Source organism: Polypterus senegalus, chromosome 4 (assembly GCF_016835505.1).
Source record: "Polypterus senegalus isolate Bchr_013 chromosome 4, ASM1683550v1, whole genome shotgun sequence".
Lineage (NCBI taxonomy): Eukaryota > Metazoa > Chordata > Cladistia > Polypteriformes > Polypteridae > Polypterus > Polypterus senegalus.
Window position 1 is genome coordinate 88,003,076 of NC_053157.1, and position 24,696 is coordinate 88,027,771.

General features: G+C 38.2%; 1 protein-coding gene across 18 annotated transcripts in view; it reads left to right on the plus strand.

Moving 5' to 3' along the window:
- The window catches only part of LOC120527501 (sorbin and SH3 domain-containing protein 2-like), a 416,285-nt gene that overhangs the window by 192,942 nt on the left and 198,647 nt on the right, over positions 1-24,696 (plus strand). For 17 of the 18 annotated variants that reach the window (XM_039750968.1, XM_039750969.1, XM_039750973.1 and 14 more), the window contains exons 3-4: positions 13,410-13,454; positions 18,720-18,815. In XM_039750968.1, coding sequence (XP_039606902.1) covers positions 13,445-13,454; positions 18,720-18,815 — 106 coding nt within the window. In that variant the 5' untranslated portion in view covers positions 13,410-13,444. The remainder of the gene's footprint in view (positions 1-13,409; positions 13,455-18,719; positions 18,816-24,696) is intronic. The other variant, XM_039750970.1, reaches the window with a different exon arrangement.

Here is a 24,696-nt window from a genome sequence, read left to right on the forward strand (position 1 = left end):
CCAACGAGGGAATGCCGGGAGCCACCTGGAGCCCGTCTGGGAGAGGATAAAAGGGGCCGTCTCCCTTCATTCAGGGCAAGAGTCGGGTGGAAGAAGGACAAGGCACGAGAGAGGTGTGGAGGCGGCCCAAGAAGAAGGCATTTGTGGCCAGGACTGAGTGTTGGGGTGTTTTGTGCACATTGGACTGGGTCTTAGTGACCATAAGTATTGTAAATATTGTAAATAAACACGTGTGGTGGTTGAAGAACAACATGTCCGCCTGTCTGTGTCCGGTTTGGCTCCACACCTTGAACAACAGTAGAGCTGAATTTTGTGACAAGTCTGGGAAATTTTGAAATGCTCATGGCTGGCACTAACACCCAGTCATCTCCTCTTTTATTCCAAGTACCCATGCCACAATATTATCTGCTGAATCTTGGTGACACACAACCACGGTTTCAGTCATTCTCACACATGTGCTTTGGGTCAATGAGCTTTTCTCGTGTGTTACTCACATGTCTTTTCATATATTGTTGAGCGATGCAGCTCCAACACCATCATGAAAGAGTTGAAAAAGCCCAAGAAAGATGGAGACGCTTTTCATTTAAAAGTGAAATTTTAAGTGATAAAGCATAGGTAAACAGCATTATTATGCAGGGTTTAATGAAGGGAAAATGTATTATTCGGGTTTGTTTTGATAACAAATGATATAATTAAATACATTTAGTTGAATTTCCATGTATTTTGGTGTGATTTGAATGCAAATGGGGCTCGGGAATGCTTAAAATGTTACCTTGTTAAATTAATAGTAATAATCTGGTCATGATACAATAAATCATTCTTTAAAAGGGGGCAGTTCAAGCTTTGGCTATCTTTGCGAAGCAGGGGAAGCTTTATACACCATTTCAAGGGATGCATCAAGCATTCATATTTTATTTTTACTGTACTGTAAATTTCCTTCGTAATGCAATGTTTAGAGAGGAGTACTAATGTAAGCAGAGTGCAGGAAACGCCTCTCTGTAGTATAATAAATATATTGGAATCATAAAAAATTATTAGCATGTGTTGGCGTTTTGGAGCAAAATAAAACAAGTCACTCTGCTAGTACTATAAAAGATGTGTCTTACTTATTTTTAAATCTTATTTGACCACAAAAGCACAGAGATGGGAAAATGATACAGAAGCATCGAAGCTTGTGTCAGTCAATCTGAAGCGTAGTGAGTTGAATCAGTGTGTCGGAGCTTGTGTCAAAACACTGCTGTCTCGTGACCCATGAAATTTGAAGCTTCGAACATCATCAGTGCTTCACAGCGCGCTTTATTGGTTTGACAGCATTTCGACTGAATAAAATGAACACAGACTTCTGACATTTTACTGGCGAGTGAGTGCTGCTTCACTTTGAGCTCTTGAGAGCTTGCCTTGACCTCAGTTAACCACCAGATGTCGCTGTTCATACGGGGGCTTAGGCATCAAAGCTTCAAATCTTTTTCGGCACAAATAGAAAGAAAGCCTCAAAGCTTTCATGAGGTTTCATTTTCCCACCACTACACATGGGTACTCTTATTGATATGCTGGTGATCTTCTAACTAGACCTTGACCTAGCTAACTTTTTTAAACTTCCTCCAGCCAGCTTTGTGCTCCTCTCAGGCTTTTTCAAAAATCATCTGCTACCTGCTCAGCTTTCTCTATTCCACACTTCTAAAGAGCAGCTTGCCCACCTGAGTAGACTTTGATCTAAATTAGCACTGATTTCCCAAGTGCCTCCAGTACGTGGCACTTAATCAGGCCAATTAAGGTCATTGTACACATTACATTAACTTGGCAGCTGCACACTCTGACAACAAGCAGGTTAAGTGACTTGCTCACAATCACACAGGAATTCTTAACTATTATACCCCACTGCCTACCTCAGATGCACTTATTTTGAACAAGCTGGCAAAAAGCTTTAATGAATACAGACCATTCAATTCAGCATTACCTAATGTATCTACAAATACTGAGGTTATCAAAATCCATCCATCCATCCTCTTCTGCTTATCCGAGGTTGGGTCACGGGGGCAGCAGCTTGAGCAGAGAAGGCTCAGACTTCCCTCTCCCCGGCCACTTCTTCTAGCTCTTCCGGGAGAATCCTGAGGCGTTCCCATGCCAGCCGGGACACATAGTCCCTCCAGCATGTTCTGGGTCTTCCCCAGGGCCTCCACCTGGTTGGACGTGCCCGGAACACCTCACCAGGGAGGTGTCCAGGAGGCATCCTGATCAGATGCCCGAGCCACCTCATCTGATTCCTCTCATTAAACCCTGCATAATAATGCTGCTCTACTCTGAGCTTCTCACCTTATATTTAAGGGAAAGCCCAGACACCCTGCGGAGGAAACTCATTTCAGCTGCTTGTATTCGCAATCTCGTTCTTTCGGTCACTACCCATAGATCATGACCATAGGTGAGGGTAGTATACCTTTCAATCACTCTGTAAGATGCTTGGTTCCATGTGCAATGTATTCATAGAATTAAAAAAATTTTTCATCCCTTTGCATTACACTAAGTCATCATTAGCCTTCATCTGCACTCCCATTTCCTTTTTCATGTGTACAGTAAAAGCATTCTATAAGGTGTTGATGTTGCTGAGTTTACCACAGCATGTGGATGTACTGCATATAAAACATCCATTACTCTTTATGATTTTTCCAGTTTCTTGAATGGATCAAAAGTAGGCCTCAGGATTGTTTTTTTCACCTGTCTGTTTGCCTGTCTCAACACATTTTATTAAGATAGTGTAAGATTATTTAGCAGTTTTAAAAAGATACTTTCTGAGTCCAATTCCTACTAAACTGAGCAATTACAAGTGTCTTAGGTACACTGGCTTTCTGTCTGGATAACCGTCACCTCCCAAATTTGTGTTTAATAATTAACAGGCCACATTGTCGTCTTTGGAGATCAATTTTTTTTCACAAAAAATGTAAGATTGACAGAAATTAGTATTAATTAATGAAGTTCACACAGTCAATAAGGTAAAGTAAAAAAGAAGTCAATAATCCAAAATACCTGACTTGTCTACTCTTTTTGTAGATGCAACAGATGCTTATCATCTTGTAATCCCAAGATTTGCTGTTTAACACTCTGTGAATGCACTGTGTATTCATCTTTGTGTTTGTTACACTGTGGAACTCTTGAAGAGCCGGGGTGTTTATATTATATTATATTTATATTTAATATCCATGATCTAATCACCATATAAATTTGACCATGTTCCTGAGTGACATCTTTACTAACCATGGGAGAACACAGAAAATGAAGCTTCAGTGGTTGAGAACTTGAGGTATTACAGAATGATGTGGAGAACCAAAAAAGCATTCTTTTGCTGGTCTTTCTGTGGAAGTCACAAATAAATGAAAAAAGCAAGAGTGGGAGCAGCTAAGTGGAGAGATGTGCCATTGTGCAGTTTCCAGACTGCCATCAGTGTCATGGGACCCACGCAATGTGTGTTGACTGACAAGATGCTACAGATAAAACAGATAACAATATCTTAATTGACCCAGGATATGCTGAACCGCGAGATATTAAGAACATTTTTTATTAAAATTGTAAAAAAAAAAAAGAAAACAATTTTGTCAAGAAATGTCAATGTGCAATACATACAAGTCTCTTTACAATCTATAGTAAAACATCAAAATGTCTTTGAATTGCCCTGAGTGACATCTTCTGGGTCAACCATCGTGGCCTGCTTAAGGCAGCAGAAATTGTCTGTGTGTTTTAGCGCTATGTTGTGCAGTACTGCACAAGCCATAACAATGCATTAGACCTTTGTCGGGCTATACAGCAGTATGCTATATGAGTCCAAACACTCCAAAATCTACCTTTTTAATAGCTTTTTCTGGCTCATGATGATGACTGGCTTATAAGCTTATTTAGACTTCCTAAAGCCGTATTTGGCAACGGGTGCTTTTCAACATGAACAGGCTCACAGTCATCCTGAGCCATGTCTGCCAATGGTATGGGATTGTATAATTAGAATGCTACCCAGATACATCCAATTTTCTTATCGTCAAGTTGAGCAAGTTGAGATCAAAATGCAATTTGCAGTGATTGTTGATTGTTCTAATGTAATCAGTAAAAATAACTGCACATATGTTGAGATAAAGGCACCATCATGAATTTGGTTTAGTAAACAGAAAGCACTTTCATGAAATAAGAATACCACTAACATAAAATGCTCAAATGTATCTGACTAATGTTGTTGATAGGTGGCTAGGCTGAGCCCACAATTTCTTTATTTAATCAAACTGTAGTGGGGGAACCAGACTTCAAGGTCCTGCTGTGTGTATGATGGATGGCTTCTTGGTAACACTGACATTTCCACATGTCAGTACAGCACATTCTTTTTTATAGATTAAATGGGTAGGCTACACACTAAACCAATTAACATTAAGGGTATTTATTCTGCATTATTAGCATCATTAAAGAGAGGTGTATTGAGATAACATGTCACTTAACACTAGAATTACCAAAGCCTACGAAAAAACTCGTAATTCCGTCCCACCTTAAATCGCTTCTTAAATCCCTTCACACCTCTCCGCCAGCGCCCTTTGTCTTCTAAATGTGCTGATAAAGAGAAGCTTGGAGCAGCCGGCTATTCCATCCCCCCACCAATTTAGAACGTGCACGAACTTCTCCCAGCTCATGCCTTGATTGAGTATCTGGGAGTGAAGTGGAGTTTTAGAGTGGAAATAATAGATCGTTGTTTGGAACACACGCATTTCATGTCTGTTCCGTTTCTACAGTAATCTGTGTCAACACATTGTTAAAACAGAAACGTTTTTTATATTCTAGTAGTAGATGACAAAATGTAGGCATAAACTATATAATGTATGAAGCTTGAAGTCCAAATAGCAAAGAAACATTTTCACAAGAATAACACAATTGCGCTTTTATTCAAAAATATAACTGCAGAAACAAAAAGCCGCCTTAACATGCGACATTGACAGCACTTTATTGTAACTGCCTCCGTGGTTCAATAGATCAGCCCGCTTGGAATCAAAGGTCACGAGTTCGATCCTGCGCCCTCCGTTTTGAGAAGTAAACTGCTCTTAGTCTTACTGTTTTAGAATAAAAGCATACATTTGATTTCAGTCTGTAACAGCCGGTGCAATTTATGATCCTTGTAAAGGTTAGCTTTTTTTTAATTCACTTTTTTCATTCTCTCAGTCACGTTCAGAATCAATCCATACTGACATGGCTGTTTTCACTAAAGACGTGCTATAGCTCTGCAGTGTACCACGATGCATACTAACGCCCCCACCCACCCCGGGTTCTGACACACAAACGCTGCCGAAGCTGCCTTCTTCGTATCTCACCGTCACTTGCTTTTCTTTTTATTCAGTTTTATTGAGTGTTCCTGCCAGTCCCGCATGTTGCTGTATGCTGTTTCTTTTGTACTCCAGGACATGCAGAGGAAAGAATGGTAAAGACCAGTAACCGGCGCTATATGCAATCATCAGACACTCCCCATCTGCCCGTGTCGTTCAAACACAGGAACATATATTGGTGTAAAAGTATAACAAAAGTGCACTTTTATTCAAGTGCACTTTTTCCATCGCCTTTTCCTGTAAGAAGCAATGTACACACTTCTCTCTATGCTGTGGTTTCTATTACACACCTGAAAGAAAGAGACAATATATGTGAAAATATAATCGCACTAATGCAATATTATTTGAAAGCGAACAGCGTCAGATCGGGTGTGAATTTATGCAGGAACTGGAAATTCTCTGATGCGGACCTTCCCCAGGGAAGAAAGTACAGTGTCAGGTGCTCATTCAGTGTAATAGAAACCATAGCACAGAGAGTGTGTACATGCAACAAGTACACATGTCGTAAATGTAGGAAGGACGGTCCTTGGGTGTGTGGGAACTGTTAATATTTGAATGTGATGATTTTATATAGCACGGAATGAAAATCAGCACTTCTTAGCATTGCACCATGCAAGCTGTCGTATCAATCGCCTACTGTAACTTGCTTTCTTTTTCTTGGTTATACAGGTAGTTTTGAATAAAAGTGCACTTGTTTTGTTTGCGAAATGAAGTGTCTGCGTGCACTTTTCGTGGCATTACGTGTATTTTTGAGCATGCCCGTTTGAGCAGTATAAAAGTATTGAAAAGTATAACAAAACAACGGGCAGATGGGGAGTGTCTGATGATTGCATATAGCGCCGAACTTACTGCTCTTTACTATTCTCTCCTCTGCATGCCCTGGAGTACAAAGGAAACAGAATACAGGCGCTATAGCTCTGCGTGTACCACGATGCATACTAACGCCCCCACCGGTTCTGACACACAGGCGCTGGCGAAGCTGCCTTCTTCGTATCTCACCGTCACTTGATTTTCTTTTTATTCAGTTTTATTGAGTGTTCCTGCCAGTCCCCGCATGTTGCTGTATGCTGGATATTTTCACATGTATTGTCTCTTTCTTTCAGGTGTGTAATAGAAACCACAGCATAGAGAGAAGTGTGTACATTGCTTCTTACAGGAAAAGGCGATGGAAAAAGTGCACTTGAATAAAAGTGCACTTTTGTTATACTTTTACACCAATATATGTTCCTGTGTTTGAGCGACACGGGCAGATGGGGAGTGTCTGATGATTGCATATAGCGCGAAGTTACTGGTCTTTACCATTCTTTCCTCTGCATGTCCTGGAGTACAAAAGAAACAGCATACAGCAACATGCGGGGACTGGCAGGGACACTCAATAAAACTGAATAAAAAGAAAAGCAAGTGACGGTGAGATACAAGAAGGCAGCTTCGCCAGCGTTTGTGTGTCAGAACCGGGTTGTGGGGGTCGTTAGTATGCATCGTGGTACACTGCAGAGCTATAGCGTCTTTAGTGAAAACAGCCGTGTCAGATGGGGTTGTATGGATTGATTCTGAACGCGACTGAGAGAATGAAAAGTGAATAAAAAAAAAGCTAACCTTTACAATGATCATAAATTGCACCGGCTGTTACAGACTGAAATCAAATGTATGCTTTTATTCTAAAACAGTAAGCAGTTTACTTTTCAAAACGGAGGGGCGCAGGATCGAACTTGTGACCTTTTGATTCCCAAGCGGGGGCTGTATCTATTGAACCACAGAGGCAGTTACAATAAACTGCTGTCAATGTCGCATGTTAAGGCGGCTTTTTGTTTCTGCAGTTATATTTTTGAATAAAAGCGCAATTGTGTTATTCTTGTGAAAATGTTTCTTTGCTATTTGGACTTCAGGGTTCATACACTATATAGTTTATGCCTACATTTTGTCATCTACTACTAGAATATAAAAAATGTTTCTGTTTTAACAATGTGTTGACACAGATTACTGTAGAAACGGAACAGACATGAAATGCGTGTGTTCCAAATAACGATCTATTATTTCCACTCTAAAACTCCACTTCACTCCCAGATACTCAATCAAGCTGAAGTTCGTGCACGTTCTAAATTGGTGGGGGGATGGAATAGCCAGCTGCTCCAAGCTTCTCTTTATCAGCACATTTAGAAGACAAAGGGCGCTGGCGGAGAGGTGTGAAGGGATTTAAGAAGCAGTTTAAGGTGGGACGGAATTACGAGTTTTTTCGTAGGCTCTGGTAATTCTAGTGTTAACTGTGATATAAGTAGTTCAAGACGCGCCAGTGAAATACACAGTGAAATGAGATAAGTGTAAGACTTTTTTGAACAGTGAAATGAGATGAGTGTAAGACTTTTTTGAAGTTTGATGTAATGTTAAAGAGAATTTTCATACCTAGTTCATGTTTTATAAATCCTGACTTTTGCATAAGAAATAGCTAGCCTTTCTGAGTCTACGTATGTTTTATACATGAGGCATCTGATCTTTTAGAATCTGTTTATTTCCAGTGTTTTTTTCTCATTTCTATTGCATAATGTTATCTTTTATCAATTTATATTGCAATCTTGCTTGCTTGCTTTACAATAATCAACTAATTTTTATTCTTTTGCATGTCTGGTGAACTGTACGGAGTTCCTACTACTGTATAACATATGTGGAAAATAAGAATTTGTGTTTACCAACTCCATATGGACTTAGATAATGGAGCAATAAAATCCTTATAAACCTGAGCTACAGACACTCACCAGGAACTCATTTTGAAATTTAATAGGCTCTGTTTCAACTATCTTTATAAGGCTTGGCATATATTTTCCATTGTGTAACACCTATTTCTGTTTAGTGGTAACAATTTAATTATATTTGAATTTGATCTGAATGGCTTTACCCTGTAAAGTAACTATGGGTTGCCATAAGTAGGTCATGCTATTTATCATACCTGAACTGCAATATTATACCTTGTCTTTGGAAACAATGGTAACAATTTGTAAATTTAATACCACTTTAATTGCCAAACAAAGCTCAACTCTCCATTTTTATATAGTATTTAGTGGTGGTGCAGCTCCCCAAGCTTGGACACAAATTTGCTGTTTTCAAAGGACTTTATTTGGTGTGAAATCTTTCACAGAGGTCACCAAGTTTGTTGATTTCCTGATGTATTTTAGACATATTTAAACAAAAGACCTGGGTGTGTGTGTGTGTGAATGGAGCAGTTCATGCTCAACCACAGCCACTAGATGGCACATGTATACACTTTTGCATTTTTTCAGCACTTACGTGCACCTCACAACGAAAGACCTGTGTGCAGCAAATGTCACTGCACAACAATAACGTCATGCTAATGAGACAGATGAACAGACACGTCAGTAGGAAGCAAAAGCCGTGGCTCAACAACATGCAAGTAAAACACCTCAGCAACAGTGGGCAAGACTTGTCTTTTTCACAGTAAAATCTAAATATTATTTTAAAGGTATCGTGTGTCTCCGATATCACATGTTACAGACATTATGATAGACAGGCCACCAGCAATAAATATGTACAATGCAAGAAAAATTGTATACATTAAATGTGTGTACAATGACACTAAACGCACGTACATGTACTAAGTACTGTAAGTAGAAAATTAATTATGGTTACTCACCAACAATGACACGTCCGATAACGATGAGTTTAGTTTTACTGCACAACAAAGGAGAGCGTTACAGCCCTTGTGTAGCACCACCGTTGTTCTTCTAACCGGCAGTCTTCAATCCAAATCCCTAAAGCAGATTCCATCCAGACTACTGTCTTATTACATCCACTTACAACTCATTTTGCGCCCTGGTTAAATGGACACTGCGGCCATAGATCTGATATTCATTTCCTACTTTTTAAATAAAAATAATCGTAGCCTCATTGATGCCATAATGGCGTCCTACTGCGGTGTAGCTTTTCCCTTCTTTCAACATATCCAAAACGTTGACAATCATGTTATATTACTTTTAAAATGTTTCCTTTCTTTTTCATTACTTCTTTAACACACTACCTCTCCGCTGCGAAGCGCAGGTATTTTGCTAGTATATATACAAATATATATGCACAGATAAAATATATGTGCAAATGTTTGTGCATTAATATACATTATACACAGTTAGCACACAAAAGTTAGTCAGGTGAAGCTACTGGTAAGTCCCGATGCACATGTTTATTTTATTTGTTCTGCCATCTTTGTACTTGTTGGAGTGGTGCTGTATGTTTGCACTGGCTCCTTCAAGTTAAGGTATGTGACGGATTCACAGAGTGAAAGTCAGTTGTAACTGCTTCTGCAAATTGGTGATAAAGGGGCAGACTACATACTGGTTCTTTGAGCAGTACACTGAAACCAAGGAATCCTAAAGTCCATACTCCAGAGGTTGTCTTCATAAGTCGAAGTGGTAATTAACACAACAGAAGGGTATGTCACATAGGTCAGTGTGTATGACATAATTTGCAGGGTACTTTTTATGTGCCAGCTGGTATATTTTTTATAGTGCTACCTTTTGGGTGACTTCAGTGAGGAGATCAGGCCACGAAAGGAAGATTCCTGTCTACAACTATAGCTAATGAATCCATATGTTGGTGATTTAGAAAATATTTGCTATGAGAGAAGCAATAATTGTAAGACCATGTGTTGCAGGCCAAGAAGCAGCAACAGGACGGTGCCTGGTCTTTTCTGATTTTCAGGTGTGTATGGTTACCAAATATATCCAGAGACTAGTCTGTCCAGGAACCTCCAGTACTTTGCATGACTTCCAACAGCTCAGGAGGTATACTCCAGATGAGTTTAAAGTGACTACTTCCTCCAAGAGCACAATAAGAGGACAGAGAAGAAGGATGGCTGCATTCTAATAGTAAGAGAACAAATGGGACCCAAGAAACTGAGTGCAAAAGGAGAAACAGATCAGCTGCTCCCCCTTATAGAAGGGAATCTTGGCAAATTACCTTTTATCTGTGCATGACTTTCATGTGTTTTGTGTTCCTTGTGTTTTTAATTTTTTTTTTGCCTTTTAACTTTTTTTCCTTTTAGTGTGCCTTATGTTAAGTGAAGGGTGGTGCAGTGGGTAGCGCTGCTGCCTCGCAGTTAGGAGACCTGGGTTTGCTTCCTGGGTCCTCCCTGCATAGAGTTTGCATGTTCTCTCCGTGTGGGTTTACTCCCAAAGTCCAAAGACATGCAGGTTAGGTGCATTGGCAATTCTAAATTGTCTCTCGTTTGTGCCTGGTGTGTATGTGTGTGCCCTGCAGTGGGCTGGCACCCTGCCCAGGGTTTGTTTCCTGCCTTGTGCCCTGTGTAAATGCCTTATTTGGGTTTAAGGGTGCACAGAAGGCACCTATTATTCTGTGTCCTAGAAGCTAAAGTATCAGTGTTTGCAGCCTCATTGGTTTGTGAATGTCTGGTCACAATGCTACAAAAATACAAAGCATCTAGAATTTGGGTAAAGTAGAGCATGTATGTAAGTTTTAAAAGTATATGAATGAGAAACAGAGACAATGTAACTATTAATTTACCAGACTAGCTTAATGGAATGAATGGTCTCCTTTCTTCTGTCAGACATATTATTGTATGTTTTCTTTACTAAATTAAGCTAGTAGTTTTATTTTACTAAAGTATACCAACAGTTAGGGGTCAAGTGTTTTTACTAAAAGGCTCAAGAGTGAACATCTCTGCTTGAAGTATTAAAGAGACTAGATGAAAAAATGCGATGTAGTGAAGGTGTAGCGAGTGAATGTGACTATCCACAGACTATATACTCAGTTCCAATAGACTGTATTCAGTTACAAATTTCTATTACAATTTAGAATAGTTAGACTTTAAACATTTAAACTGAAGCACACGTTTTAATATTTCAAATATCTGACACAACTACTGTATTCTTGTTTATGATGTACTTCTACCTCGTGAAGTAAATTGTTACGTTTCTTAATGGACACCCCAATTTAGAGCGGTTTATGCTAATTCAGACTTTTTTATTCTCAGCTTCATACTATTATTTCATTATGCAATCTATCCGAAATATGTTCTCATTAGAAATATTATACAGCAAGAGAAGCAATTAATGATGAAGAATATTTGCATGAATGATCTCTTTTTAATTTTGAAAAATTGCAGTTATTCATAAGTCCATCTGTCTATCCATTTTAATAATCTGTTTCTCCAGTTCAGGGTTGAGGACAGCTAGTGTTTATTCTGAAAGTTAAGGATTCCCCTATTTTCTCAGTCATTTTCCAGTTAAGGCAATATAAGCGCTCATATATTTTTTCACTTGACATAGATAAAATACTATATCAAAGTAGACAGAAAAAAATAGAAAGTAAATTCTAGATGCTCCATAAGCTCGCCTAATGCTGGTTCTAACTGGTAGCATTGACCACTCAGTTTTCCATCTCTAAAACACCTCCTGTAACAGCAAATTCAGAAACAGTCCCTCTCATTTCATCTTACCTCTCTGTCTCTGGCTTGAGTATTTTCCTGTCAGATTATCATTTGCCATTTACCCTTTTCCTTCTTCTAAGATCCATGGGCTACTGGTAAGGAGTGATAACTTTTAAAGTACTTTTACATTCCAGGCTTTGTGAAATACATTTAGCTGGACCTTAGTATCCCCCAAAAGTGTACAAAAAAGGTTGCTGATTCTTCTGGGCCATGTTGGCCCTGCTCTTGTTATGCCACACTCAGTAAAATTCAAAGATCATGCCATCAGACCTGCTCTCCTACAGTAAGATGGGTAAAAGCTGCTTTCTGTAAGGATCTGAAAAGACAGAAGAAACACAGCCATGAAAAGGCTTCTTACATTTCTATAGATAAACAACCACTTATTTTTTCGGTTATGAATGTGAGAGGTGAGCCTTGCAGAAGCTCTCCACAGACTCTGCATCGTAGCGATTCATTTATGTTTATTAAAAAGTGTATTTTCTTAGAACATACGAGAGGAGACCGTTCAGTCCATGAAGCCTTTTTGTTTAGCTAACAGCTAAGCTGTTTCAGTATCTCATCCAGTTTTTTTTCTTAAAGGTTGTCAGGTTTTCTGCTTCAACTACATGGCTCAGTAGTTTGTTCCAAAGTCCCACAACTCTTTGCGTAAAGAAGTGCTGCCTCTCTTCTGTTTTAAATGCAATTCCCCTTAGCTTCCACTGACGTCATTGAGTGTGCGATTCACCCTTAAGCTAAAAGCAGCAAAAACATCCTGTAAAAGTGAAACTACTACCTTCCCATCATGTTGTATGTACTGTATATGCCAATTCTCTCATATTGTTGAGGTACAGTATATCTTGTGTAGTCTTCATCTAAATAACTATTTTACAGAGTTTATACACATCCATTGTAACAAATGACAGGTTAAAATAAGACAATTTGATTTTTCTTGCTAGTGTTGTAATAATTTGGTTTTTGTAGCACTGCATATCTTTTATGTATACCCCAGTCTAATTTAATCAATAGACACATTCTAAAATAAAATATTCTTTCAAATTGTTATTCAACAGCCATGAAACACAGAGTCTGCTGATCATTCTATATTTAACTACAGTGTCAAAACTCATTCCGCTTAGCCATACAGGAAAGATAATGGATTAGACACTACTCCCAGATTTATGCTCCTAAGCAGGCGTGTACCACATCCTGGTGTGTGTTGCCCAGGAGTGACATGAGTAAGTTTAAAAAAAGCATATGAGAAGGCAGTTTTACTTGAAGAATGGCTACATGCCTGAATTCAATGATATGCAGGAAGGCCTAGGTTTTATTGTTATTCTTGTTTTATGAATCTTTCACATTGGACATATTTTGCAACATCTTTCTAAATACTACACTTTTTTAAATGATGTCATTGTCAGAATTGTAATAATTTGTCTTACCATCAATCCTTTTATTATTCTGGTATGCAGTAAGTATTGTTTTCAACTTCATGTTGAATTGCTTTGTAAAATGACACATGATAAAAAAACACAGTTACAAAGAAAAGATAGATTAATTTATTACATGTGACATGAAGAACTACAGGAAAATCCACAGCTGAAGCTAATAGCACATTATCTGTTCTTATTTATTTTCAGGGTAATCCTTCAAAGAGGCAAACACAATCTTCATTATGAATACAGGTAAGATCTATCTGCCTATTGTTTTATTTTATACAGTGCCCATCTATCTATCTATCTATCTATCTATCTATCTATCTATCTATCTATCTATCTATCTATCTATCTATCTACAGTTAGGTCCATAAATATTTGGACAGAGGCAACTTTTTTCTAATTTTGGTTCTGTACATTACCACAATGAATTTTAAATGAAACAACTCAGATGTAGTTGAAGTGCAGACTTTCAGCTTTAATTCAGTGGGTTGAACAAAAAGATTGCATAAAAATGTGAGGCAACTAAAGTATTTTTTTAACACAATCCCTTTATTTCAGGGGCTCAAAAGTAATTGGACAAATTAAATAACTGGAAATAAAATGTTCATTTCTAATACTTGGTTGAAAACCCTTTGATGACAATGACAGCCTGAAGTCTTGAACTAATGGACATCACCAGATGCTGGGTTTCCTTCTTTTTAATACTCTGCCAGGCCTTTACTGCAGCGGCTTTCAGTTGCTGTTTGTTTGTGGGCCTTTTTGTCCGAAGTTTAGTCTTCAACAAGTGAAATGAATGCTCAATTGGGTTAAGATCAGGTGACTGACTTGGCCATTCAAGAATTTTCCACTTCTTTGCTTTAATAAACTCCTGGGTTGCTTTGGCTGTATGTTTTGGGTCATTGTCCATCTGTATCATGAAACGCCGCCCAATCAATTTGACTGCATTTAGCTGGATTTGAGCAGACAGTATGTCTCTGAACACCTCAGAATTCATTCGGCTGATTCTGTCCTGTGTCACATCATCAATAAACACTAGTGTCCCAGTGCCACTGGCAGCCATGCACGTCCAAGCCATCACACTGCCTCCACCGTGTTTTACAGATGACTTGGTATGCTTTGGATAGTGAGCTGTTCCACGCCTTCTCCATACTTTTTTCTTGCCATCATTCTGATAGAGGTTGATCTTGGTTTCATCTGTCCAAAGAATGTTTTTCCAGAACTTACTCTTAAGCATGCTACATACAGTTGGCAATGTGAACAGTAATCTTGTCTCAAATCTCACAGCTTGGATTGCTGCTGTAATAATCGGTTTGAGTTTCATGGTTTGTTTCAATTACGACAGTATTTGTAGGACTTGTGTTGAAGTGACATTCAGCATCTGTCAAGCGTTGTAAGTATGCAACCAGTTTCATCGATAACTTCACATCCAGCTTTTGAGAGTTTAAACATTCATAAACATCAAAGTGTCCACTACTAAAATCGTCACCTGTGAATCTAAGATGTTTAAGAGGCATTGGCGGTTGTCGAAAGGTGTAAAATATTTGGCCATTTCGGTACACTTGAAAGCGATAACCGAACAATTCAGCGGCAGCCATAAACTCACATGCAGATGCATAGGTGAAGGGCTTAAGCATTTCACTCTTCTAGTGCTCCTGTGTAGTATAATTATCTCCTGTACCATCAGTCCACACCTTGAACCTGCCCCAGTCATTCAATACATAAGACACAATGTTCCTCCGGATATCAAGAGTGAGCCTGATATGGCCGTGCAATATGTAACAAAGAGAATGGAAAAGGCAGGTGCCATCTCCGGGCATGGAAACCACTCGGTAAGTGACAGTTCTTTGATCGATGGTGATCACCTCGATAGACATGTTAATGCGGGTACGGTTGGAATGATAAAGGAAATGGGTATCTGAACAATGTACAGTAAGTCTAAAATACCTACACAATAACTATAATCGTAATAAATGAACAATAAAACAGCGGAGAAGCCGTGGGTTAAATAAAAAGGCTGTAGTTATCAGCAGGGAGACGTGAATCCCGTGGCGAAGCAAGGAAGGGAATGTAGAGACTGGAGCGACGGACGGCCTTATATAGGAAGGCAGCCAACAACGTGGGAGGCGTTGGAAAGGGGGACCCAACGCCGCCTCACACGGTGACCGAGCTGCAGGCCATGGACGTATATATGTACGTAAGTAGGATTCAGTTAGCGTTGGGAACCCGTGTGCCAAATTTCTTGAAGATGGGCCCATAAGTAACACTTAAGTAAGACTGTTGAAAAGTTCAATATGGTGGCCAACAGTGGCATCATACCATCGAAATAAGTACCAAATTTCAGCCTTCTACCTACATGGGAAGTTGGAGAATTAGTGACGTTAGAAACTTCAATATGGCGGCCGACAGTGGCATCATACCACTGAAATAAGTACGTACATCGGTTTTGGTTAGCGCAGGGAAGCCACCTACCAAATTTCATGAAGATGGGGCCATAAATAAGAAAGTTCAACATGGCAAACGTTGTCAACCGTTATGACCGTTACGTGTAGAATTTCGAAATCAATCAATCAACATTTATTTATATAGCACATATTCATACAAAAAAATGTAAAAAATGAAATCTGCTTAACTTTTGTATGTAAGCTGTAAGGAATAAGCCTGCCAAATTTCAGCCTTCTACCTACACGGGAAGTTGGAGAATTAGTGATGAGTCAGTGAGTCAGTGAGTCAGTCAGTCAGTGAGGGCTTTGCCTTTTATTAGTATAGATTGATAATGACATAACGACAGACTTGCCCACACCTGCCCATGAAATATCCTTTGAGTCAATTGTCCAATTACTTTTGAGCCCCTGAAATGAAGGGATTGTGTTAACAAAAATGCTTTAATTGCCTCACATTTTTATGCAATCGTTTTGTTGACCCCACTGAATTAAAGCTGAAAGTCTGCACTTCAACTGAATCTGAGTTGTTTCTTTTAAAATTTATTGTTGTACTGTACAGAACCAAAATTACAAAAAAATTGTCTCTGTCTAAATATTTATGGACCTAACTCTATCTATCTATCTATCTATCTATCTATCTATCTATCTATCTATCTATCTATCTATCTATCTATCTATCATAACTTAGTATTAAAGCAGCAGATACTCATTTAGCATATAAGAAAACAGGTTGAGCCCACAACATTCAATTGGCACCCCCTGGTGGTGACAGTTGTTTGTATCACTAACCCTGTCCTTAGACTAGTACTGTACACTGTATTTCATTTGCCTGCAGAAGTACAAGTCATAGTTAATTTTGCATAACATAGTATTCTTTATATTATCAAATGTGATTATAAAGTAACGAAAATATATTCATGATTGAACTAATATTAAGGGAAATTTCTCTTTTGGAAGTAGAGCAGCAGCTCGTGTAAGTCCTCATCTTTTCAATAGGTGTTTAGACTGTGACTTGCTGAACTGCAATATAGCAGATCCACTATGATTTCATGTTGGTTTTGAATCCTTAGAAGCAGTCATGTAATTTCAAATATTTACAAAATGCTATTAACTAAATTTGTTTAAAAAGAACACATTTAAGATACACTTACTAAATATAACTGCACAAACATGTCTCAGTTTAGAGACATACTCCTTATTTATTCATTTATATAAATGGTCCAAGGATCTTTTTTTTGTTTTTGTTTTTATCTGCAAATGAGACAGGATGTGACTGGTTATAAGACTTGTAAGTTAACAAGCTGTTTCAGTTTCCTTACCTATTTATTGAAACAGAACATTTTACTGTATTTTCAGATCACACCAGTGGCATGAATGACTAGAACTTTCTCACTTTAATTTTCCATTTTTGCATGCAGTACACCACTGATGATGACTTATTTTCCATTATGTAGTGTTCAATGTAATGTAAATACAGTATGTTTTAAATCTTGTCATGAAACTCGAAACATGGTATATTTTTGAAGGAGGTCTTTTATTACTCAAAAGTAAAAGTTTCAGCAGGGGGCACATAGACTGGTTTCCATAGTTCTGGTTCCCCCAGTTGCAGTTGAAACTCTTTTCATTTTATAGAGGGTGCCTAGTCATCATCTATTTATCCCTCTGCAATTTTGTGACTTTGCTTGTTATGTCCTCATTCAATGCTCAAATCATCTTGGTGCCAATGTAAGTGGCAAAGTGGTTTAATGCTTGCCACACATCTCCAAAGATGAGTGTGCACATTCTTCCCATATCTGCATGTATTTCCTTGCATATCCCAAAGATTATGTGCCTGCTTTTAGTTGACAGAATGTCATAATGTGTGTGAATGGGGGTTGAATATGAAGGAAAAAGAAAAAAAAAAAGAGAATATTGGCCTGCCTTGGATGTTTTCCATAATTTCGTCAAATACGCCTTTGAGGTGCTTTATGGTTTCATGTTGCCCTGTCTAATTTGTTAAATAGATGGGCATCTTTAATGGTTAAACCTCAGGGAACTGCTGTATAGTTTAAGGTTGCATCTAACACATAATTGTATCAAGCTGTCACTCGCAAAGAACCTCAGTTTTTTTGTCACTTTGGCACACTCAGCACAGTGAAGAAGGTATATGAAGTAAATTTTCTTTCATTTTACTTTGGTTCTTCTAATTATGTGTTAGTAATCCTAGGAATCTGACGTTTCCAGAGTCATTAATATGCTGCCCCTAGGTTTACATCCTTAATCTTAATAAATGTGGACACGTTATGATAGCTGGTCATGCTGCACTTTTTATTTTTAAATATTGTTTCTGGAAAAAAATAATAAGACCAAATATCATTCATTTGAGCAAGTTCAATTAAACTCAAATATTAAAAACTTTGTAATTAAATCATGGGTTGGATCCAAAATAGTATTCTGGTTCCAAGCCTGTGTGTCCTATAGTGTGACATTCTTCTGTGATTTGATTGATGAACTTTCAAAATGTTTCAAAATGTTTCTATGTTGGCTAAGCAGAATAAGTTTTGACACTGTAGTTAAATATAGAGTGATTATGTTATTTTATTTTATTTTTTTTTATGAAAAGTTTAAATGTGCCGATTCCACATTGTCTCTCCTGTTGCTTTGCCCAACAGCACTACTAATGCATATCGAGCTGCTTGCCACCGATGTCATCACTTCCACTAAAGAGATTTCCCTTATATTTTGGCTGTCATACCTTTCTATTATTACATGTACTTCCTATAATGCATGGGCAGTATTAATAGAAAGAAGAACTGTACTATAATGTTATACAGTTATCCCAATCAAATGGAATAACAGCACTTCATTCTGCCTCAGCTTCAGCAATTCACCCTTTTAAGTCTAATTAAATATGCTTTGCATGGATTAAAGTCTGATTTCATGCGCAAATGAGTTTTTCTTGCATGTGTTTTCTTATTTATATTGATAAACAGAGAATGAGTATCCTTATTGTTAACAATATCTACCTAATGATGCATGTGCTTACCTCCTATGTACTGGGCATGTGTCTTTGTGGTGCTGCGCTTTCCAGATAGCGGTGGATGTGCCCGCAAACGTGCTGCCTTGTCTGTCACATTAACAGCAATGAAGAGAATCCAGAGTTCGCCAAATCTGTATATGGCTGCAGGTATTAATTCCGCACACTTTTGCATGCAGTATGGTTTTTTTTGGCATGCCCTTCAAATGTTCTAGTACTGAAGTGGTGATGTTGTTTTAAAAAGAATATACCTTCATGTTGTAACAGAATTAAACAGTGGGTATAATTAGGACTGCCCCAATGATTGAAGGTGAAGAGTTTTTTTACATCAGATTGACTTTACCATATGTATGTTATATATGTTGTTGAGTTAGACAATGCCATGTCTTTTTATTGTTCATAGGTTCTGAACATTTTTTATTATTTTTAAACCTTACATTAAAGTCAGGTTTTTGGACTTTACTTAGTCATTTTAATTTTCATTGGATATTGAGTATTGTGAATTTCTGATTTGTATCCTTAAAAATGCAATCACAATTCACAAGCAATGAATACAGACCAGAGTTTTCTTTTGCCTCCATCTTCTCTGACTTCTTTGGCATGTTATCTGATCTTTTGGTGGATTCCAGGCATGGGTCTAGATTCCCTGTTTAATGGGTGCAGTTACTTTGCCAATCTACATTTTGAATCTCTGAATGTGCATTTTTAATGTTTGATATAACATTTTGAGTCAGTGACTGGGTTCAGTCAGTGTGGAGTATGCACATTATACCAATGTCTTCATGTGCTTTATCTGATTAAATCCTAAATACCCCAAAAATGAAGGTTAGGTTGATTAGGGACTCTTGTTTTGCCTATTGTGTTAATGAATGTCGTATGCCATGGACTTGCATCTCATCCAGAGTTGGTTCCTGTCTGCTGAGTTGGGTTTGAGTTCCCCACCACTCAGGTTTGAGTATGCAGGGTTTAAAAATAAATGAAAGTTGTTGCATAAAACTTTTAGCTTCACTTAATATCCTGAACATTCCAATGAATTCATATCAAATAACATAAGCATTTGACGTGAATGTTTCAGCTTTTCCTAAAGAAAGATTTTGAAGCATCACACAGCACTTTTGCTTCTCATTTCTAGGGCTTCTGGTTTAGACTTCAACACTCTATGGTCGTATTACAGAAAAAAAATATATGTATGGAGAAATCACTGTACTGCACATCATAGAATTAAATAATCCTCCTAAACCATTTCTCTTACTCTCTGAAAACCTCCACCCAAAATTCCAGAATGGATTTCAGCCAATCAAGAGGCACAATTAACATGGTCTTTACTAGTCGTCGTTGAAGAGATCCTTTTACATGGCCTACTTTGACCTCATAAAAAGGCTTTGATTCTGTCAAATGAATCACACTGTATAGATCCTTCTTAAATATGGATGCCCACCCAAATTTATCACCATTCTTCTTCTGCTTAATGATGATATGTTTCTCAATAGGTATCTACCACAGAGCCTTTTGAAGTTCATATTGGAATTAAACCAGACTGCATAATCATCCTGGACACTACAGCACTTTAATGATTTATTAGTACTTATAGTTGTGCCAATTTATTGAATGGATAGTAAACTATTTAAAAAAAACCTTGACCTCAATTGTGAAATTTCAGTATACTAGCTATACTGTTGTGTGTGCTCACTCAGAAGAGAATTATTAGCCACTTGTTGATATCTTCACCAATACAGTGAATATATATATCATCCACCAACAAGCTTCAAACTCCAACAATTCAGTGCAGTGGTGAAACCTTAGAAAATGTTGGGCTTTTGGTCACCTGAGGAATGGGAACTTTGAGGGCCGTGATATCAAAATTGAAGCAGAGAATGTATTACCACATTGGCATATGTAGGTCAAACATTGACAAGTTATGAGAGGAACATCAAGACTATCTCGCAAGGTGCCATCTATGTAGCTTGTGAAAGATAATTTCAGTTTGGTTCATCAACAACTGGTTATTCTCTGAATTCCATGCTGAGAGCATCAAGACAGTAGTTATTGGTTGTCACTTTTGTTGGGCTACACATCTCATATAAATGCTGTGTACTAAATTCCCAAGATTGAGATTTTCTTCTTTCAACTCAGGCAGGACACGTATGCCATAGGAGGACAGAGAAAATGCTTTAAGGATGTTGTGAAGGCCAATATGAAGAAGCTCAACATAGATGCAACACATGGGAAGCTATTAGCTTGGACTGACCCAGAGAAAATCAGTGGCAGGGCTCACAGAATGATGTAGCTGTTCGACAGCTGCATAAATCATCAACCTATGGTTTCCCCTGTGGCAGATTATGTGGATGGGTCTCATTAATCATTTTTGGATTCATAGATAGACTGTTCCTTGTTTGGAAGGAAATCACCCTCGATTATGAGTGATTGCCAATGATAATAATAGTATGTACGAATATGAGGAGATAAAGCATTTACATGACAGGATCTTCCTTTAGATGTAGCAGATAACTTATTTGCCTTGAATATTGGGTGAGACTAAAGGGATAAAAGGGGAAGCAAAACAAGAAATCTTCAGAAGCTACGCACAGCACTCTCAAAAAACCTGTCACATCCTCACTCACTAAAACTACTTAATCACATTGCCTGTTGCAACACCATTGTCTGGTTTGTCATTTTAGCTTGTATCCATTTATAAACAGCTACAGCAGTGAGCTGCCTCAGACAGCCTTGTATTATTGTGTTTAACGAGAGATAAATTATTCTTTATATGATTATTATGTTTAAGGTGAGCATTAAAATCTCATTATTACATTTTAAGCACTTGACAGTATGAATAAATTTATGCTATTACCTAGGATAACTAATCTGAACACAGTATATCATTTGAATGCAGTAACACAGAGGAATAACTGACAGACCATTTGAGCTCTTGCCAGATTGCATGTATTATGCCCAGATTTTGTTTTATTGTAGTAAAATTATTTGACTCACTATAACAATTGTCCTTAAGCAGGTGTTCACTAGCTTCAGGGTCGGCTAAAATCTAAGCAACATTAAAGCTCATGGCTTATAAAATTTTCAAGATCCATCCATTTATACTCAGTTCCTTTGGATAAAACACGGTATAGCTGATGAATGGTTATTTAATTTTAAGGACACTTACAAGCTGTATTCATTTACAATAAAATATTTTCAGAATTCAGTGCAAAACAGTAGCTAATAAAACTCAAACACAGTATAAATTATTTTAATAAAATAGATATAATGTATTTTTTATACATCTTATGATGGGGTCACGGCAACGTGTCACCCTAACTCTGAAAACAATGTTCTAAAGTTCAGATGTATGCCAAAAATTTTAGATAACATAAAGTATCAACTCAAATGAATGAACTACAACAAATGCAAACTGCCTCCCTGCTTATTACTAGAGGACCACTAAATATCAGATAGGGGGTTCCCAGCACACTTGCCCACAATGCACAAAGCAATGTCATTCAAGCCTCACAATATTTTCTCTCACACAATTCCCAATCTTTTCTTTGAGGGTGCACCAGCACTATGATGATTCACCCCAGTCTCAAATCCTCTTTCTTCCTAGTTTAAAGGGCCATGATATGGAGTGGTCTTTAAACCCTTCTCAAGGGATACTTCCAGCAGCAATCCCCAGAATCATTTTCACAGTTAGGAACACTCTGATCCACCAAATCCTCCTGATTTCCATTGGCTCCCCAAAGTTATTTCTGCTCTAGTGAACACCAAGTAATCCCAGCCATGATATGTAGTAGAGTCCCTCATGTTCCACAGCTGCAGATTCTGCACTTCAAGCTATGAAGAAGTTCAACATAGATGCAACACATGGGAAGGCCTTCTGCCCAGAGAGTAATTACCTCTGATGTACTGTTTTAGCAAACATACTACCCCTCTTTGTTTACATACACTGATACTTGGATGGGCTCTGTAGTTACCACTGTATATTCTTACTAGTCCTGCTCTCTGTCCACCCTATACCTCTTCTGCCCAAGGCAGATTCAAGTCAACTGCTTTTATTTTACACATAACATTTAATAATACACCTCAGACAGCACCCCAAACTACAGACACAACAACAATGACACAAGTCCCAACTTCAAACAGGAGGTTTATTAACCACAATACCTTAAAAAGAGCTTCTCACACGTTGCATAACCACAGATGCGCTTTTTCTTTCTTCTGTCACCCTCTCTGTCTTTCTCATTTGTTCCTCCAGCTCCTCTCCTGAATCCGACTTGCCTGAATGAAGTACTTAGGAGTAGTTCTGGTACTAGGGCATAGCCTTTGGTAGCACTTTTGGATTGAGCCAAAGTCCCCAAAAGCAAGGATCACAAATCCCCACAGCACCCTCTGACAGGACTCCTGGAACTCAACAAGGCTATCCCATGGGACTACAGTTCCCAGTGTGCCTTGTGGGTGTCCATATTGGTAGCACCCCCCAGAGATGCTGCCACCTAACGTGTCAGGGGAGCATGTAGCCCTAACCAGTTGTCTTCCCCATTGTCCATCCATCACAATGGTCTTCAAACAGGGTAGTGTTCCTCAGTCCAGTCCTTCCCTGGATGCCAACATACCCACTTCCAGACTGGTCTCTTCTGCCAATGTGCTGACTTCTTCTTGTACCTCCAAAAGGTCTGGCCTACTGTCCCAGAAAGGACCCCTTCCCTTCCAGGACAACTGCCCAGGCACACCATACTTTAGAATAAAAAAGGGGAAAGAATATATCCTAAAACCATATGTCATATACTTGTCATGTTCATACTTTTCTTTTTGTGACACATAAAGAAGGTCAATTAAAAAAAGGAAAACTGTATATGCGCAATACACTTCCACAAAGCCACCCCACATACTTCCCCAGAGCCTAGCAGGAGAGCTAATATTAAAAAATATATAGATATAGAGAAGGAAAATAATTAGGCAACAAAGGCATCAGGAACGACACCAAATGAACCTAAGTGTCAAATAATAAAGTTTTAATGTTTGAAAATGAGGTTTATCCATTCTCAATGGATTATAAAGATGCCCCATTAATCTGAGAGGCAAACAGTTCCAAATGAATTAGATTAAAAAAGGAAGATTGCCAATTGTCAAAAGAAAGACGCTCAGGACATTTCCAACAAGAGGCAAGAAGTAATTTAGCCACTATAGTGCCAAGGCCAAGCAGTTCATACTGGTAACAGATAAGAGAAAGTTTTGAAAGGTCCAACAGAAGTAGAGTTTGAGGAATAGGAATGATGTTTACAGACAGAAAGGAAGATAGAAACTGACTTATCTGTAATCAGAAAGAGAGAACAGGAGGGCAATGCTAGAACATATGGAGGAAGGTGCAAGGTTAACCCAGGGAACATAAATGATGAAGTGACTCAAGAGATGTCACATGCTCTAATCACTAAGTTGCAAATAAAAGAAAAATGATGAACTAGGAAGATGAAAATGAGACTTAAGAGACTGTTATAACACCCATACTATCAAACAGATCATCTAGAAGGCTGACCTCATAGTACTGTCAGAGAGAAAATACCACTATTTGTCACCAATTGACAGGACAGGGTTGCAAAGATGGGAGTATGGGTGTGCCATTTTATCATAGGATCTAAGAGTTTCTCAGCACAATGCCATAAACCAATGGTATAAGACAGCACTGGCCCAAAAAACAACCTTAATGTGTTTAACTATACCAAGATTCCTGGTAGATCTTGCAATAGGCAAGGGGCAGCCAAATTATATTACATAAGAAGCCATGAGAAGGAGGTTATAACCACAGCCATACAGGACGCAGTGTGGACATCCAGTGATACAACTCAAGGTCAAGAAAAGGCACTCCAGCACTCTGTCTGCATCTTATTAAACTGGAATGTTTAAGGGATGGTCTTTTGCTATTCCATAAAAAGTTAAAAAGCAATAATTTTATTTTGGACCAGAAATGGAAGAGGTAACATGGAACTGATGAAGTTAAAATCAGGGAAAAAATAATTTTAGTAATTGCAAGCCAAGATTG